This window comes from Carcharhinus amblyrhynchos, chromosome 20, assembly GCF_965287045.1.
Source record: "Carcharhinus amblyrhynchos chromosome 20, sCarAmb.v2.hapA, whole genome shotgun sequence".
NCBI lineage: Eukaryota > Metazoa > Chordata > Chondrichthyes > Carcharhiniformes > Carcharhinidae > Carcharhinus > Carcharhinus amblyrhynchos.
Genome location: NC_137343.1, coordinates 13,195,069 through 13,214,310, shown reverse-complemented (window position 1 = coordinate 13,214,310; position 19,242 = coordinate 13,195,069). Strand labels below are relative to the sequence as shown.

The window sequence follows — 19,242 nt, the reverse complement described above, 5'->3', positions numbered from 1 at the left end:
CCACTGACTTTCGACATGGCTCAATTCACCACACTCCCATCACTCGCTTACCAATAGTCTCTGTCAATCAGGATTGTATTGAACATTCATATGCTTCACCTCCCCTATGGCAATGGCACCACTGGTGCTGGTGGCTCACTCTGTCATTACCTCTCAGGCAAGAAAGAATAAAACATGTTTGGCTCTCATTGAATGGAGCGTCCAAATGAACTCCTTTTGGGGAGTCGATGACATTGTGGTAATGTCACTGGATTAGTAATCCAGAGGCCCAGGCAATATTCTGAGGACCTGCCTTCGAATCCCAGCATGGCAGCTGATGGATTTTAAATTCAATAATAAATCTTGAATTAAAAGTTCGTCTGGGTAATGGTGGCCATAAAAATGTTGTCAATTGTCGTAAAAACCCATCCGATTCAACAACATCCTTTATGGAAGGTAATCTGCTGTCCTCATCTGGTCTAGCCTAGATGTGACTCCAGAACCACAGCAATGTTGTTGAGTCTTAACTGCACTCTGAAATAGCTGAACAAGCAAATCAGTTATATCAAACCACTATAGAAGAGAAGAAATAAACCCTTGATCCCCATCAGTCAGAAGCAGCAAGCCCAGCCCTGCCAACCTTGCAAAGTGCTCCTTACTAACATCTAGGGATCTCTGCCAAAATTGGGAGAGCTATCCCACAGACTAATCAAGCAACAACCTGACATAGTCATACTCACGCCATGCAGACAATGTCCCAGACAACACCATCCCTGAGAATATCCTGTGCTACAGGCAGGACATACCCAGTGATATACAGTCAAGAGGGATTTTCTCAGAGAGCCCTCAGTACTGACTCTAGATGCTGTGAAATCTCTTGGCATCAGGTCAGATTTAGCAACTCAAAACTGGGCATCCATGAGTGTTGTGGGCTATCAACAGCAGCAGAATTATATTCAGTTACAATCTGTAACGTCATGGCTCCACATATCCCCCACTCAACCATTACCAGCAAGCCAGGGAATCAACTTTGGTCCAATGAAGAATTCAGGAGCTAAGAGTAGCATCAGACATACTTAAGAATGAGGTGTCACCCTGATAAAGTTATCTACCTGACAAACAATGGAGGCACCATGCAATAGACAGAGCTAAGTGATCCAACAACTAGTGGATCAGATCTGAGCCCTGCCCTTCTACAACATCTAGTTGTAAATGGTAGTGGACAATTAATTCGTTGGAGGAGAACACTTCACGAATATCCCTATCCACAATGGTGGGGGAGCCCAGCACATCAGGGCAAAAAGAAAGCATTTGCACAAATCTTCATCCAAAAGTGCCAAGTGGATGATCATCTTGGTCTTCCCCTGAGGTCACCAACATCATAGTTGCTAGTCTTCAGTCAATTCAATTTGTTCTGCATATATCAAAAAATCACTGAAGGCATTGGATATTGCAATGGAACCTGACAACAAGCTGACAATAGTACTGAAGACTTGTGCTCCAGAACTAGCCACACTTCTAGTCATGAGTTCCATTACAACTACAAAACTGGTATCTCCCCAGCAATGTGGAAAATTGCTCAGGTATATCTTATAGACAAGAAACAGGACAAATCTAACCTGACCAGTTACTGCCCCATCAGTCTACTTGATCATCAACAAAGTGCTGGAAAGGGTCATCCTTTCCAGCACATTCAAGTGGTATTAACACAGCAATAGCCTGCTTACTGATGCTCAGCTATGCCAGGGACCCTCAGCCATTGCTTGATCATACCTCTTCATCATAAAATCAGAAGTGGGGACGTTCGCTGATGATGTTCAGCACAGCACCATTCACAACTCTTCAGATACTGAAGCCGTCTTTGTCCATGTGCAGCAAGACCTGGATAACATTCAGGCTTTGGCTGATAAGTGGCAAGTAACACTCATTCCACAGGCCAGGCAATGACCACCTCCAACAAGAGAGAATCCAAACATTTCCCCTTGACATTCGATAAGATTACCATCACCAAACCTCTCACTATCAACATCCTGGAGGCTACCATTAACCCAAAACTGAACTGGATTAGCCATATAAACAGTGGTTACAAGAGCTGATCAGAGGCAGGAAATCTAAGGCAAATAACTCATCTCCTGCAACTCCTGACTCTGCAAAGTCTGCACATCATCTACAATGTTCAAGTCAAGAGTCTGATTGAATATTCTCTGCCTGGATGTATGGAGTTCCAACAATACTCAAGAAGCTTGATACCAACCAGAACGAAGCAGCCTGCTTACTTGACACCCCATCCGTCGCCTTAAACATTCACTCTCTCCACTACCTATGCACAGTAACAGCAGTATATACCATTTACAAGATGGACCATAGTTAAAAAACTCACCAAGGCTCCTTCAACAACGCCTTCCAAACTGTACTGGATTGTAGTCTTGTCCCTTATTCACTCAAGTGCCTTGTCCAACAGGAGTCATTGGATAGTGGATGATTATCTTCACCTCTTGAAGGCACACAGAATTTGAGATTAATTATAATCACTGCCCCTCGCTCCCCAGCCCACATCTCCAGTACTGGCTATCCACATTAACTAACTCCACAACAGACTGAGGATTGACTGATCTTCCATGCCTTCATGGTGCCAGTCAATACTGCATGTTGGACAGTAACCTCAGTGGTGATGGATCTGTTTAAAAAATCTTCAGTTCGATTGCATGTTTATTTACTGAGTGGCACATTTATTGTGTATTATTGGGTGAAGTGATCGTAACTACAGTTACCAAACTACTTAACTTTTTGTGTGTTTAAATGTTCAATTTCAGAGGAAGTGATCCTACCCTATACAGGTAGAGTATAGTTCACCTATTTATTGCATGGATCAAGAAAAACAAATACTGTCTTGCAAATGGTGAATCACTAACCCAATTGATGAGAAAGTAGAGGAGCGTTGAAACTGAGGCCAGGATTGACTGCCACTGTTCAGCCAGTCTTGAATAGGATGGATTCAAACAGACCACATCTGGGTTATATGGAATGTGATTGGATTACTTTCTCTTAACAAATGTGAAAATAAATTAACAAAATAACGGTTTGGGATGTATCTGCGTTTGTGTCACTAACTAAAGTAAAACTGCCCATAATTTGCCAACTTAGTGCCAACTTGTTCAGACTTGTGTCCATTTGTTGGGTGATATAGAGGAAAATTCACTTGCTTTCCCACCCATTTTCTGGGTGGCACGGTGGCACAGTGATTAGCACTGCTACCTCACAGCCCCACTGACCCGGGTTCGATTCCCGGCTTGCGTTACTGCCTGTGCGGAGTCTGCACGTTCTCCCTGTATCTGTGTGAATTTCCTATGGGTGCTCCTGTTTCCTCCCACAATCCAAAGATGTATGGGTTAGGTGGGTGGCAATGCTAAATTGCTCCTTAGTTCAGTGGGACTAGGTAGGGTAAATACAGGATGGGTGTGGGGCTGGATGAGATTGTGTTCGGTGCGGGCTCCATGGGCCGAATGACCCCCTTCTGCACTGCATGATTCTATTTTCAACCCTTGGCTGAGGTTTGTTCTTCCACCTCTATTGCCTTGTATTACTCCAGTCAGTAAATTGATTATTGCTGCTTTATATAATGCCAGTGTTAAAGGTCCTTCATGTATTCCAGCACAATATGAAGTTAGGATTTGTTAAATTCTAACCCAGTTTGGATCAAACCCTCCCTACCTCTCAAAAGATTCCAAGTTTTAATTTGCAAAATCTTATACAATGTGTGCTAAAATTTCAAAGTGCATGCCTTCTGACCTTTGTAAAAAGTCTCCTGAAATTGAACTCTTTTGCAACAATTTCTGAACTGCAGTTTTCAATTTGGTTGTGAAAGAAAGTGTTGTTTTTTATTTTTTAGGAATCCCAATAACTGATCTAGAACAGTGCTTCCCAAATTTCTCTCCCTCCACTCCTCCCTTGTGTCTCCATCTTAATAGCTTAGACTCCTTGTGACCCTGGGCGGGTTGCGGGGAGGGGTTTATAACTTCAGCCACTGAGCGGTGAGTGGGAAGGGACAGAAGTTCAACATGATGGGAATTGTTTGAACTGAAGGGTTTTTTTTAAGGTGTTTGAAATATTCTGCTTTATCAATTCTTCTGCATTGTTGGCTTCTTTTCGTTACATTCAATGTTTTGGGATTTCTGAGTTAACTTTCCTTTTCGGAGCACTCTGCTCACTTTTTCCCCATGATGTGGATGTGCCGGCGTTGGACTGGGGTAAACACAGTAAAAAGTCTGACAACACCAGGTTTTAGTCCAACCGATTTATTTGATAGTAAACTTTTTCCCCACTCAGGGTTATTGTTTTCACTCCTCTCTCTGTTAAAAATTATGGGTAAGTGTCACTATTCCATGTTGTACAATTTTTGATTTAGTTCATTTGGAAGCTATTGGGTGTTGTTAACATGCTAGTACAATTAAACAGGAGCAGGATAGCAGTGTAACATATTCGTTAATTTAGAATTGAGACATTTTGCGATTCTGTACTAACTTGATTCCAATATAGTTCATTGAAGCTAGCATCAACAAGGATTAAAGTTTCTTGTTGGCATATATTTTTAAGTACCTGACTTGTTCTTTTTTTTTGTCTAATTGGTAGGATGTGTGTTCCAACTAGTACAGTTCATTATAAGCTGAATCAACAGAGCAGTGATCGCTTTGTAACCAGCAGACAGTCACCTTTATGCCAGCGAATGGGAGTCATGGTTGCATTTGAGGCATTTGAAGATTTGGTTAAGTAAGTATTGTCTAAACCGAGATATACAAGTGTTATCCATGAATACTTCAGTCGGCATGGTGGTACAGTGGTTAGCACTGCTGTCTCACAGTGCCAGGACCCCAGGTTCAATTCCCAGTTTGGGTGACTATCCGTGCGGAGTTTGCACATTCTCTGCATAGGTTTCCTCCGAAAAACGTGCTGGATAGGTGCGTTAGCTGTGCTAAATTCTCCCTCAGTGTACCCAAACAGGTGCTGGAGTGTGGTGACTAGGAGATTTTCACAGTAACTTCATTGTAGTGTTAATGTAAACCTACTGGAGTTAGTGCCTTCACTGAGCTCTCCTTTCTGTACCATTCAGTTAAACTCCACCACTTGCGTCACATTCTCTTGTTACATTTTTCGTACCCATCATCCTTCCTCACTGATTCCCCATTGCCTACATGCCCTTGCCACTTTCTACCCATGTGTCTTGTCCCGCTTCTGTACACTAACTTGTACACTTTACTCTTCTAACCTTGGATTCCTTTGAATAATCTCTTCCCTCCTCTGGACTAATTAGAGAGTGAGTATTTTGGATGTCCAGTAGTGCATGTCCATGGTCCAAATGCCTGCTGATACTTTCTGTAGAAGTTTGGTTGAGATGTTACAGATTCTATGGACTATATGCCTGCATGCATCAGTGCCTTCGGAAGTGGAGAAATGCAAAGAAATTTTTAAAAATGGATTTTTAAAAATAAATATAAGAGCTAGATTTTTGCTAAACTATTAACTAATAAATTGCCCCTTAGTGTCAGAGGGATTAGCAGGGTAAATACATGGGATTATGGGGAAAAGGCTTGGGTGGAATTGTTGTCGCGCAGGCTCGATGGGCTGAATGGCCTCCTTGTGCACTGTTGGGATTCTATGATTCTGTTCTACGATTCTATTAGGAAATTGAATTTACATAACGATATTGGCAGATTATCTAATGATTAAATGTTTTCATGGCTAGTGCATTTAAATTGAATGTTGTAGTGGGACTTTATTCACTGTTTCCATACAGTGTTGTGAAAAGTTAGCTCCTGCAATAATACCAATGAAAACAGAATAAATTCAGTGTATGTCTCAACAGCATGTTCAAACTGACACTACAAACTATCCAACACTTTTTATTGTTAATCTATCAACAATTTGAATATTTGTACTTTTTAAAGGAACTTTGAAGAAGTGATTACCTGCTTTGCTGACTCATTTCTGGATAGTCCATTGTTTTCTGAGACAAGGTCCACTTTCTTTGATCAGCAGGACGTTAAGGTGAGTATCGATCTCCTCACCTTGCATGTGGAATTTCACATTTATAAACATGTACGCTGCCTTCTCCAGTTGATGCTTGTAGACTTTCAATGTAACACTTAATTTATAAAATGGAAAGTGCAGTAAGAAAATCCCAGGACAAAAAAGCTAAAAATAAAGGAGACAAACAGAAGGTGCAGCAGCAACACAGGAAAGTTAAAGGACACCAAGTGTGGGATTTCAAAACTTGCACATTACAAGAGAAAGGCAAGATGAGAAATTCTGAGGTCCGGATTAGGAGACTGTGATGAGAGAATGCAGATAGGAGCAAGGCCACGTAGTTGGTGTGCTGTCCAAGTTTTGGATACCTTACTTTAGGAAGGACGTCCAGGTCATGAGGAAGGTGCAGAAGAGATTCAGTAAGATGATACCAAGGATGGATGGCTTTAGAGGAGATGGTGAAAACTGGAACCTTTTCAAGGTGAAGATTTAAGAGGGATTTTTGGGGAGAAAAAGAAACTGTTTCACTAGCTGTTGAATTGATGGGCTGGATTCTCTGACCTCACCCGCAGCTGGGATTCTCCAGCCCCGCTGCAATGAATGGAGATTTGACTGAGTGCCTAATTCTCGCTGGCAGCAGTGGTGGGGCAAGAACAGCTGGAGAATTCCAGCCAGAAACTATTGAGCATAAATTTTAAGTTAATCGCCAAAGAAAGGAAGCGTTTTGAGGATTTATTTTCTGCATAAGACATGTTCTACAGAAATAGTAGTGAAAACAAAATCCATAATGCTTTTTTAAAAAATGGTTTTAGATAAATATGTGAAAAAATTAAATTCGAAAGTGTGTAGGATAAGTGGAATGGAAGTGATGGATATTCTTGAGTACAGGATGATGAGTGATTGGGCGAGTAGTGCAGGGTAACTTGCAGGCAGAGTGTTTTGGATGAGTTTGGCAACATCAAAAAGTTGCAAAGTCGAGAGGCAATGAAAGCTTGAATTCAGAAAACTAGCACAGGCTGAGTAGCTTCCTCCTGTGCTATCAAAATCTTTTGATTAAGAAGGGCAAGGACAGAACTGTAATAAAAGCAAAAGAGAAAATGCTGGAAAATCTCAGCAGGTCCATAAGGAGAGAAGAGCTGATATTTTGAATCCAGATTTCTTCTGCAGAAAATGCAGATGTATGGGATTGAGGGTAATCTAGGAAATTGGATCAGGAATTGGCTAGCAGATAGGAGACAGAGGGTGGTGGTTGATGGTAAATATTCGTCATGGAGTTCAGTTACGAGTGGTGTGCCTCAGGGATCTGCTTTGGGGCCACTGCTGTTTGTAATTTTTATTAATGATCTGGATGAGGGTATAGTTGGGTGGATTAGTAAATTTGCTGATGACACCAAAGTCGGAGGTGTGGTAGATTGTGAGGAAGGGTGTCATAGTATGCAGGGAGACTTAGACAGGTTGCAGAGCTGGGCCGAGAGGTGGCGGATAGAGTTTAATGCGGAGAAGTGTGAGGTAATTCACTTTGGTAGGAATAACAGATGTGTCGAGTATAGGGCTAACGGGAGGACTCTGAATAGTGTGGATGAACAGAGGGATCGAGGTGTATGTGTACATTGATCCCTGAAAGTTGGGAATCAAGTAGATAAGGTTGTTAAGAAGGCATACGGTGTCTTGGCGTTTATTGGTAGGGGGATTGAATTTAGGAGCCGCAGCATCATGTTGCAACTGTACACAACTCTGGTGCGGCCGCACTTGAAGTATTGTGTGCAGTACTGGTCCCCACATTACAGGAAGGATGTAGAGGCTTTGGAGAGGGTGCAGAGGAGGTTTACCAGGATGTTGCCTGGTATGGAGGGGAGGTCCTATGAGGAGAGACTGAGGGATTTGGGGTTGTTTTCGCTAGAAGGAAGGCGGCTAAGAGGGGATCTTATTGAAACATATAAGATGATTAGAGGTTTAGATAGGGTGGATAATGATAGCCTTTTTCCTCGGATGGAGAAAGCTAGCACGAGGGGGCATGGCTTTAAATTAAGGGGAGGTAGTTATAGGACGGATGTCAGGGGTAGGTTCTTTACCCAGAGGGTGGTGAGGGATTGGAATGCCCTGCCTGCTGCAGTTGTAAATGCGCCTAGTTTGGGGGCGTTTAAGAGATCCGTGGATAGGTTTATGGATGAAAAGGGATTGGTTTAGGTTAGAGGGTCATTGTTTTTTAACTGGTCGGCGCAACATCGTGGGCCGAAGGGCCTGTTCTGCGCTGTTATGTTCTATGACCCTTTATCAAAGCTCTGACAAAGGGTCATTTGGACTCAAAGCCTCAGAACTGTAGTGATCAGAGCTGAATCAATGAAATGCAGATGGAGTAGGTTACCAGTGATTGGAATACTCATCTGCCTCAGGAAATACAGAGGTGGAATTTTACACCTGTGAGATTTTATGGTGCTGCCAAAGCCGATGGACTTTTGAATGGCTCGCCTCATTTTATAGACACTACGGGGCCGTAAAATTACACTCTCAGATTTTCAATGAACACATTATCTCCTAAGGCCTGAAAGTCCTTTATTAATTCTAATAAAAACCATTTTAAAATGTTATTTACTTAAACAGAACTTGAAGGAGGAACCTATCCATATTCTGAATGTTGCTCTCAAAGAAGTTGATTGTGAGCAGGATGATGAACTAGTGCCTATCTTCAGCAAATTCTGCCAGTCGAAGGTATTTGTAAAACCTGTCTTTTAGATTTGACCCATGAAAGGTCATGTCTGTTGGTAACATTCTCACCTCTTGAGTCAGAAGGTTTGTGTTTCAAATCTCAGTCCAGGAATTGAGCCTCAGTACTAAGGGAGTGTTGCACTGAGAGGTATAGTCTTTTGGATGAGATGTCCTCTCAGATAGACATAAAGGTCCCCACAGCACTATTTTGAAGAAGAGCAGAGGAATTATCCTGACCAATACTTAATCCCTCAATCAATGTCACAAAGGTAGATAACGGATCATTATCATATTGTCGTTTGTGGGATGGGAATTTGCTGTGTGCAAATTGGCTGCCACGTTTCTTACATTGCAACAGTGACTACACTTCAAATTAAAATATATTTAATTGGCTGCAAAATGCTTTAAGATGTCAGGTGATGGTGAAAGGTGCTATATAAATGCAAGTTTTTCTTTTTCACTATAGTTAGAAATGCTGCCTCATGGGAATTATAGTTTTAATTGCAGTTCATCACAAGTGTTTTGAAAAGGCGTAGTGTAATCAAAATCGGTTCATTTTCACATGAGAAAGGTCAAGGAATATAATTGATTTAAACTCATTTTTCTTGTGCCCTAACTTTTCTATCTCCACATCAATTGCATTTTGAATTACCTGATGCACTATCCCTTGGCATATCTGGGTGCTCCAGTTCCCTCTCACAGTCCAAAAGATGTGAATCGGCCATGCTAAATTTTCCCTCAGTGTATCTGAACAGGCACTGGAGTGTGGCAACTAGGGGATTTTCACATTAACTTCATTGCAGTGTTAATGTAAGCCTACATGTGATTAATAAATAAATAAACTTTAGAGCATTTGCTATTTATTAATTAAAGTTATGAAATAATAAAAGGTATTTTAGGACAGGAAATGGTGGCATCAGAAATACACCTTCCAATATTTAGTGAGGATTTAACCCAAGCTCATTGCAAATTTTATACAGTAATGAAACTAAGTTCCCAGTATGATCTAGAGCAGGGGACTCCTGAAAATATTATCTTTCTAATTTGATTGAGTCACACATAAAATCAAAGTTGTTAGCTGTTCCTTTTCCTTGCGTTTACAGAAAGCATTTCTTTTTGACTACGGAATCAGACGAATCACCTTTCTTGTTGGACAAAAGGTGAGTTTTCTTAAATTGCTTCATTAATCCTGAAGACTCCTACATCAAAGATTATTTACTGCAATTTTAAGTGTCCGCAATGTGATCACTGAATTTAAAATTTTCTTTCCTTCACAGCGAGAATTCCCCAAATACTTCACCTTCAGGGCAGAAGCTGAGGTACTTTAAATCATTTATCACAGATACAAGAATGATAAGTATTGCCTCTTTGAGTTGTTGTGGTAGTACACCTTTTGGAGCATTAAGAAAACTCCAAGGATAGAATTTGCAGGATGGGCACTTGCTGCCCTGTTCCTGCCAACCCACAGAAGCCCACTGCCATTTCACGCTCAACTGCCTTCTCATTGGCAGTGGGAAGGACTTCTGTCTGCCCTTGGAAGGAGGTCACACCTTGGAGAACTGTTGGCCAATCCCATTGGCCAACAGCTCTCTAATCCATCCAGCCATACTGCAGGGCTTTTAAGGTGAGTCACACTCACGGGTTTCACATCGTATCGCTAGCGGGTGGTCTCTGATTTGCCCACTCTGTCATCAAATCAGACAGTCATTGATCTGGGTGCCATTTTAAAAGCTTTCCCAGTGTACAGCTAGAAAAGCAGGAACCCATCTTCACCAAGGTGCATCTCCCCCCTCCCCCCACCACTGACACCACACCCAGCATTCTGCCTGGCTTCTCCTGGCACCACCCTTGGCAACCTTCCTCGCATCTGCTGCCATCAGACTCGCATTACCCTGGCTCTACCCTCTCCCCCTGAACAGTGCACTCACGTTTGAGCTCCACTATGAGTACAGCTCACCAGGTGCATACCTTCTGAGACCAGTCATGTTTCACATCGTTCTGATAGCCCGCCACCGCGGATGGATTTTTGACACAGGGAATGATTCCAGTGTATGGGCCTGATAATTATATGTTAATTTATTATAATGAGGTACTCAATGTTGTATGTTGGGAAACACAGCCTGTCACCGATGGGGAGATGGGACAACTGTTTCTTGCTTTGATGTTGATTGAAGTGCAAATTTGGCCTTCTTGTGATACTTTCCCATTGTCGAACCTACCCGACACAAACAGGAGCAGGAAATCCCTGGCCTTTACATTTAGCTGCATTTGGCCCATCATTCAATGAACATACTGTGTTGAGCACAAACATATCTCTTCAGTGTTGACTCAATCATCAATCCCACCAGTGCTACTAATTTGAAAACATTTGTTTTAAAAATTAATTTCACACCATTCTCAATCCCCTAAATGCAGCTGAACAACAGAGACCAAGAATAAACAAATTACTTTGAATCTTAATCTTGAATGAATACAAGTACAGCATAACAAAATGAAGCTCCTCACAGGCATTAAGTAATGAAAATGTTCCATGATTAAGCAGAATTGAGTTAAAATCTTTTTGGAAAACAAACAGTCAGTGGCAAGCTGTTTGTCCCCAATTCAGATTGCCATTTTTTTTATAGGATCCTACAGTGCAGTAGGAGGTCATTTGCCCCATCGAAAGTGCACCGATCACAATCCCACCGAGGCCCATAATCCCATGCATTTACCCTAGCTAATCCCCCTGACACGCAGGGACAATTTAGCATGGCCAGTACACCAAACCGACACATCTTTGGATGGTGGGAAGAAACTGGAGAACCCGGAATGTGCAAACGCCACACAAACAATGATCCAAGCCGGGAATCGAACCTGGGTCCCTGGCACTTTAAGGTGGCAGTGCTAGTCACTGTGCTATCATGCCATCTTTTGAGTTAGTGTGTGAGGCTACAGTTACAGATCTCCAGTTCCTGTTCTCTTACCTTCATCTGGTCCAACAAAATTATAGTCTGCTTGCCCCAAAACATTGCTGAGAGCAGAGACTGCCAGACCTACTCACTGCAGAACACATGCTATTAAGGTGTAAAAGAATTTGCTCCCACCCCTCCCCTTACCCCCACCCCCACCCCCACTCCCATGTCGTGCTTTCTGGCAGTGGAAGTGGCTCATTATTAGCCACCAATGGGATCTTCTGGCATTTTGTTTGGCTCACCCACCCTGCTACTAGGGAACCTGTCATGGGGCATAGTCATGTTTGATGGGACTGGAAAATCCTACTGATCAGAATGGCCAGAAAATCATGGTGATTATTTTCATGGATAAACTTTCTGTTTCGGGACAGGAACCAGAAAACATGCATGTTTTGTTTACAGTGCATTTTGACAAGTTTCACTTCTTGTACATAGAGATTTTCCTCATCATCTTTTCAGAAAGACAAAGTGGATAGGGTTTTTCTGTTGCCGGAGGGTTGGGGGGGGTGGGGTGGGGCAGTGGGCTGGGGGAAAAGTGGAGGATGAGAAGTTTCCCAGTGATGGCAGCATCAGATTCAGATCAGCCTACTGCCCAATGTAGGCAGGCAGCCAAATTCAATAATCAAAGGCCCTGTTAATGCAGAGAGATTTTTCTCATCACTTTTCCAAGTGGGGCTATCAAGAATAGAGAGCTGTCAGCCTTCTGAAGCCAGCAGCATCCTGCTGTCTTTAATTGGACCAAAGACCCAAAGGCAATCTGGGAGGCCACCTCCAGGTAAATAGTTCCCTCGGTCTGGCTCCCAGTGAATGTGGACTCAGAAACCTCATCTGGTCCTGATGTTAAAGCCCCAAAACGAGTGGTAAAATTCTGCCCATGTATCTTTCTTTTAAAAAAATGGTGTGTAGGTAAACAAATTAAATCAAATACATTTAAGAAAGGATTTATTTTTCTTTAACAAAGCAAGAAGCGTCTCTAGAACATGTTAGTTAATATTGTTGCACTTGAAGGCTCAGTGGCTATATGATGTGGCTTTGGACTCTGGTAGACTCACTTGATGAAGGAGCAGTGCTCCAAAAGCTCGTGCTACCAAATAAACCTCAGTGGATATACACAGCGCACAGTGTGGCTCTAAGCAATACCAACCAACTTCTACCCCTAGTCTCTGCTATGCTAGCTGATCTCAGTTATGATGTTTAAATTGCTTTAACTGGCCCGAACGTGGAAAATTAGCTAAAGTTCCCACTTCTGTTTCTCTGCTGCAAAGTGGACATTTGCAGATGCCATATGACGATCGACTTCTGTGATCTCAAACCCACCTAGTTAAACATCCTCAGGACCCTGGCCTCAGAATCAATCATGTCACTATCCACCTTGACAAAGAATTCTATCATAATATTATAGTCACTCATCTCCAAGGGTTCTCTCACAACTAGATTGCCAATGAATCCTTTCTCACTGCGCAATGGCCAAGATGGCCTGGAGCATACTGTGTAGTTTTGGAGTCCTTATCTGAGGAAGGATGTTCTTGCTATAAGGGAGTACAGCGAAGGTTTACCAGGCTAATTCCTGGGATAGCGGGTCTGCCATATGAGGAGAGACTAAATTGGTTAGGGTTGTATTCATTGGACTTTAGAAGAGTGAGAGGGGATCTCATAGAAACTTACACAATTCTAACAGGGTTAGACAGGATAGATTCAGAAAAAATGTTCCAGATGTTTGAGGAATCCAGGACTAAAGGCCACTAAATTTGAGCTTAAGGGGTAAACCTTTTAGGACTGAGGTGAGGAGAAATTTCTTCACCCAGAAAGTGGTGAATGTGTGGAATTCACTACCACAGAAAGTAGTTGAGGCCAAAACATTGTATGATTTCAAGAAGGAATTAAATATAGCTCTAGGAGCTAAAGGGATCAAGGGATATGGGGGGGACCGGGCGGATCAGAATATTGAATTCGATGGTCATAATGAATGGCGGAGCAGGCGCGAAACGGCCAAATGGCTTACTCCTGCTTCTAGTTTCTGTGTTTCACCTGAAGAACTGACACTTTTGTGATCTAGTGGTAGGACATTTATCTTAATAGAACTATAATGTTGCATAAATTTATAATTTGAAGAGGGGAGAAATAATTTTATTTATTTTTAAAAGTATATGATATGTTTGTGCTTTAAAATCTCATTATCCAGTTTGCAGAGGATCGTATTTATCGACATCTGGATCCAGCGCTGGCCTTTCAGCTGGAACTCAACCGAATGCGGAACTTTGACCTCACTGCTGTTCCCTGCGGTAATCACAAGATGCACCTGTACCTAGGTGCTGCCAAGGTGAAGAAGGGGGCAGAGGTCACTGACTACAGGTTCTTTGTCCGAGCAATAGTACGACATCCTGACCTCATCACTAAGGTGAGAATCCAAGGGATTATGGAGCATTTGTGTGCAACCTTTTGATTGCAACCAAAGACATGATTCAGTTGAGCAAAAACTAGTATGGATATGCCACACCAAAAAGGTTGTCCAATTCAGTCAGAATTTGGGCTGGAAGAAAGAAAGTGATTGCAACATAAGGCTTGAGCAGGAAAAGCCTATTCGATGCATCTGACTTGTTGTTTCTAAAGCCCAAGTGAAAAGTCTTATTTTAATCAGTAACTGAATCCAGGGTTATGGAGATAAGGTGGGAAAGTGACATTGAGAATTATTATTATCATATCAGATTAGCCATGAGCTCACTGAACGTCGGAGCAGAGTCGATAGACCAATGGCCTACTTCTGTTCCTATGGTCTTAAAATCTACCCTATCATGAGTTCTACCTCATATATTTAATCTCTTGAGAAAAGGTTTTGTTCATGCATTTGTAGATTCCTAAAAGTAATCAGAATAACTAATATTAAAACATTCTCATCTTCACTCTTTATAACCATGGACTGTTGTCAACCTTGCCCATCATAAGGACTATATGTCCACCAGACTATCTCATCACTTCCCTCTAAATTATCTTTACAATCTCCAATCCCATTCTCAGATATAAAAGTAACATTGTTTTATGTATAGAATTTGTAAACTGAATAATTAAGTAGATGTGGAGAAGAAAGTTAAGCAGGATAACACATGGAGCAAAATTTTCCTCTCCCCTTGTGACAGTGGCTATAAAATGCAGTGAATCATTGAAAAGTCCATTGACTTCAGCCAGACTGGAAAATCCCACTGGCCGGAAGGGTGGTAAAATTCCATCCATTCTATTGGAACTGGAGAACCAAAAACATTTAGAAGATATTTATTTTTCTTTCTTCTCTACGATGGGTTAAAGGAATGTTTTTGAGGCAGTAAAGTCGTTGTAGAATAATTGCAGTGTATAATACAATATCTGAGACGGTTACAAAATAGCATCCTTCATTATAATCAAAGGTTGGAATGGGGAGATTGTCCTCTGAAGAGAGATTGAATACTCTAAGCCTAAATTTCTTAGCGTTTAAAAGAATGAGAGGCGATCTGATTGAAACCTATATTCTCGAGAGACATGGCAGGATAGATGCTGGATTTCCCTTGGCTGGAAGATCTAGAACACAGGGTCACAATTTCAGAATAAGAGGTCAGCCATTTATGACTTGAGATTAGGAAAAATTTCTTGACTCAGGATTCTGATCCCTTGGAGTCCTCTGCCCCAGAAAGCTGAGGGTGTTCAGTTACTGAGTGTATTCGAGACTAAATCGCCAGATCTTTGAATACTAAGGGAATCATAGAAGATGGGGATGGTGCGAGAAGGAGGAGCTGAGAGAGAAGGTCAGTCAAGAATGACAGAGCAGGTGTGAAGGGCTGAATATCCAACTGCTGCCCTATTTCTTACAAGATAAAGGTGAAATGGGGGAGAGGGAATTCAGGGCTCCACAGGACTTGATATTGTGAAAAAACATTAACATTGGAATGAAAATTAATTCAGAATGGAATTTTCCAGCTGTTCCTGCTATCAGGATCATCTGGTCCTGCTAAAGGTGTACCGCCGCGGCAAGTTCCCTGGCGGCGCAGCCAGCAAGCAACATAAATGGCCATTAACTTCGGTGGGATTGGGAGATGGTGCCAGCAGCCAATAGTGAGCCACCTCCTCTGCTGCAGGGGTGGGATCTCAAAAAATCCAAACCATAAGAGTATTTTCTAAGTTACCAGCATTCTTTCTCCTGCTCGTTATCACTGATATACCTAATTAACACACATGGTATTACCTTTCAACAGGGAACACAAGGTGGCAGTGACAGCAGTGTGCTCCTCCTTCATCATTATTACTAACTAGGCTACTGAAATTTTTTTTGAGATATGAATTGGTAAGAACTTCCCTCAAGCTAAACATCAAAAACTATGTAAAGCTTTCTCTCAAGGGAGCATTTTAGCCAGGGAAGGGAAAGTCATGACAGGACCACACCTCTTTGAGGTGAACTTAGATTACTACTCCAAAGATATGCGGGTTAAGTTGATTAGCCATGATATATTGCCCCATAGTATCTAGGGGACTAGGAGGGTAAATATGTGGGGGTTACAGGGATAGGACCTAGATGGGATTGTTGTCGATGCTCGAATGGGCTGAATGGCCTCCTGCACTGTAGGGATTCTATGATACTCCAAAGATGTGCGGGTTGAGTTGATTGGCCATGATAAATTGTCCCTTAGTGTCAGGGGGATTAGGAGGGTAAATATGTAGGGTTATGAGGATAGGGTCTGGGTGGAATTTTGTCAATGCAGGCTCGATGGACCAAATGTTGTCCTTCTACACTGTAATTGTATGATTCAATGTACTTGTAGAGGCCTCAGAAAGCAGTTGTCAAGTAGGGAAGCACAGTTAAAAATAAGATTCTGATCCTGAAAAACATTACAACAAAATTAAACGGATTTATTCCGGAACGCAGTAATTTCAATCTTGTGTGCTGTACACTTTGTAGGAAGCCTCCTTTGAATATCTCCAGAATGAGGGGGAGCGACTGCTGCTTGAGGCCATGGATGAACTAGAGGTGGCTTTTAACAAACAGACTGTACACACTGACTGCAACCATATCTTCCTCAACTTTGTGCCAACTGTGATAATGGACCCGTCCAAGGTCTGGAACGTTCTGATTTCTTGTTTTCTGAGTTGTTAGCTCAACAATGTTAATCATGTCATTGTTCATGCGTTCACCTTTTATCATTTAAAGACAAAGAAAAATGGTTTAAGCAAGCAAATATTTAACTTTTGACCCAATTGTGGGGAGTTTCTATGATACACATTACTAATGCATGCCCTTTTGTATAAAATGAAAAACTCCTTTGGACCTTTGGAGAATTGCTTAAAACATATAAAAAAAACCTACTTAAAATTCATTGTACCTTCTTCCAGAATTTGCTTTTCCTAGTTATCTGGGGTCAGTGTAGTAATAATGCAATACTACACATTTGCATAAAGTCCTGGTGGACTTCAATGTTAATTTTATTATAATGGCAGCCTGCCCAACTTGGTAAGTTTTTGTTCTGGTTTCCAGGTGGCACGGTGGCACGGTAGCACATTGGTTCGCACTACTGCCTCACAGTGCCAAGGACCCACGTTCAGTTCCCGGCTTGGGTCACTGTTTGTGCGGAGTTTGCACATTCTCCCTGTGTCTGCATGGGGTTCCTCTGGGTGCTTCGGTTTCCTCCCACAGTCTAAAAAATGCACTGGTTAGGTGCATTGGCCAAGCTAAATTCTCCCTCAGTGTACCTGAACAGGTGCTGGAGTGTGGCGACTAGGGGATTTTCACAGTAACTTCATTGCAGTATTAATGTGAGCCTACTTGTGACAATAGTAAATAAACTTTCAGGAATGTCTGCAGATTTGTATCACTAGATCTAATCCTGCTCATGGGCCTAAGTATTCTGGTCATTGACCTACCTCGTTAGATGACTTCTGCTGTCATCAAAATTCAGAGATTGCTTAAAGGGCTCACCATGAATTGAATTATATAAGTTACTGGAGTTGCAAAGTCACTCAAACTTTGTGTTAGTTGAGGGACACAATCTATGTTCACTTCTCTAAGGAAAGGCACATCACAACACAAGCTAATTGGGGTCATTGTTTGATTTTTGCTTTGATTTGATTTATTATTGTCACATGTATTGGTATGCAGTGAAAGTATTGTTTCTTGCAACTATACAGCCAAAGCATACCATTCATAGAGAAGGAAATGTGCGAGCGCAGAATGTAGTGTTACAGTCATAACGAAGGTGTAGAGAATGGTCAACTTAATGCGAGGTAAGCCCATTCAAAAGTCTGACAGCAGCAGGGAAGAAACTGTTCTTGAGTCGGTTCACATGTAACCTCAGACTTTTGTATCCTTTTCCCGATGGAAGAAGCTGAAAGAGAGAATGTCCAGGTTAACTGGGGTCCTTAATTATGCTGGCTACTTTGCCAAGGCAGCAGGAAGTGTAGACGTGATCAATGGATGGGAGGCTGGTTTGCGTGATGGATTGGGCTACATTCACAACCTTGCGGTCTTGGGCAGAGCAGGAGGCATACCAAGCTGCGATACAACCAGAAAGAATACTTTCTATAGTGCACCTGTGAGGCCAGTGATTATTCTGTTTTTATTTTGGAGTTGAGAGCTGTTATTAGTACAATGTGTTTCTTTTTCTCTTCTTGAACATGAAGGGCCTAATTTAAAAGTATTGTAAAAGCACATCATTGTTCCCTTGAAAGAACTGATGTTACAGCAATAGGGATGTGTGATTCTTCTCCCTGCTATATAATCTGTGCCTTTTGTACTGCATAAATTTGACCTTGTATATTTGTTATTTTTCAGATTGAGAAGTCTGTCCATGCCATGGTAATGAGATATGGGAGCAGGCTGTGGAAACTCAGGGTCCTGCAAGCCGAGCTCAAAATAAATATCCGTCTAACCCCCACAGGAAAGGCAATCCCTATCCGTTTGCTCCTCACCAATGAATCTGGATATTACTTGGACATGAGCCTCTACAAGGAGGTGACAAATACCAGAACTGGGCAGGTACAAGCTTGTTGAATCATGGCTGGGGAGGTGCGGGGAGCCTTGGGTTTAGAAAATGTGAATACATTCTAAAGCTCCATTTCCCTTTAGAAAGAAGGGGATGAAACTTAACAAAACGCCAAAGAATGCAAATGTCGTAAATGTGACGCAAAAGCTAAAGGTGCTGGAAGCACTACGTTGGTCTGGCAACCTCTGTAGGAAGGATGAAGGAAATATTTAAGACAAAAACCTTTCATTGCAGGGGAGGATATTACAGCATTTAGAAAGGATAAGAACAAGGGAAATGGGAGCAATCTTTGTCACATAGAAAGGGGAAAAGGGCAATGGTGATGTGGCAAAAGTAATATTGGTATGAGACAATAGAAAAAACAATGAAAGAAATTAAAGATGTTAGGAGACACAGGAAGTTTGGATAGCTGAAGGATGTAAAACCTGAGGCAGGTAGAAATGGAAGTATTAAAATCAGCATTAAAGTGAAGGAGCAGCAAAGTGCCAAGTAAACATTCTTCTTGGAACTTGCATTCAGATTAATTGGAACAGCATAGAAGTTGAAAACTAGAGGAGGAAGAGAAGGGAAAGGACGTGACAGTTGAC

General features: G+C 41.9%; 1 protein-coding gene across 6 annotated transcripts in view; it reads left to right on the top strand.

Annotated features, from left to right (window-relative positions):
- acacb (acetyl-CoA carboxylase beta) overlaps positions 1-19,242 on the top strand; it is a 118,503-nt gene that overhangs the window by 60,724 nt on the left and 38,537 nt on the right. For 5 of the 6 annotated variants that reach the window (XR_013889040.1, XM_080208094.1, XM_080208092.1 and 2 more), the window contains 9 exons: positions 2,793-2,816; positions 4,609-4,746; positions 5,922-6,021; positions 8,602-8,709; positions 9,810-9,866; positions 9,984-10,025; positions 13,840-14,055; positions 16,579-16,734; positions 18,445-18,648. Coding sequence is in view for 5 of the 6 variants with exons in the window: in XM_080208094.1 (XP_080064220.1) it covers positions 2,793-2,816; positions 4,609-4,746; positions 5,922-6,021; positions 8,602-8,709; positions 9,810-9,866; positions 9,984-10,025; positions 13,840-14,055; positions 16,579-16,734; positions 18,445-18,648 (1,045 nt within the window). In the remaining variant the exon portion in view is untranslated. The remainder of the gene's footprint in view (positions 1-2,792; positions 2,817-4,608; positions 4,747-5,921; positions 6,022-8,601; positions 8,710-9,809; positions 9,867-9,983; positions 10,026-13,839; positions 14,056-16,578; positions 16,735-18,444; positions 18,649-19,242) is intronic. The other variant, XM_080208093.1, reaches the window with a different exon arrangement.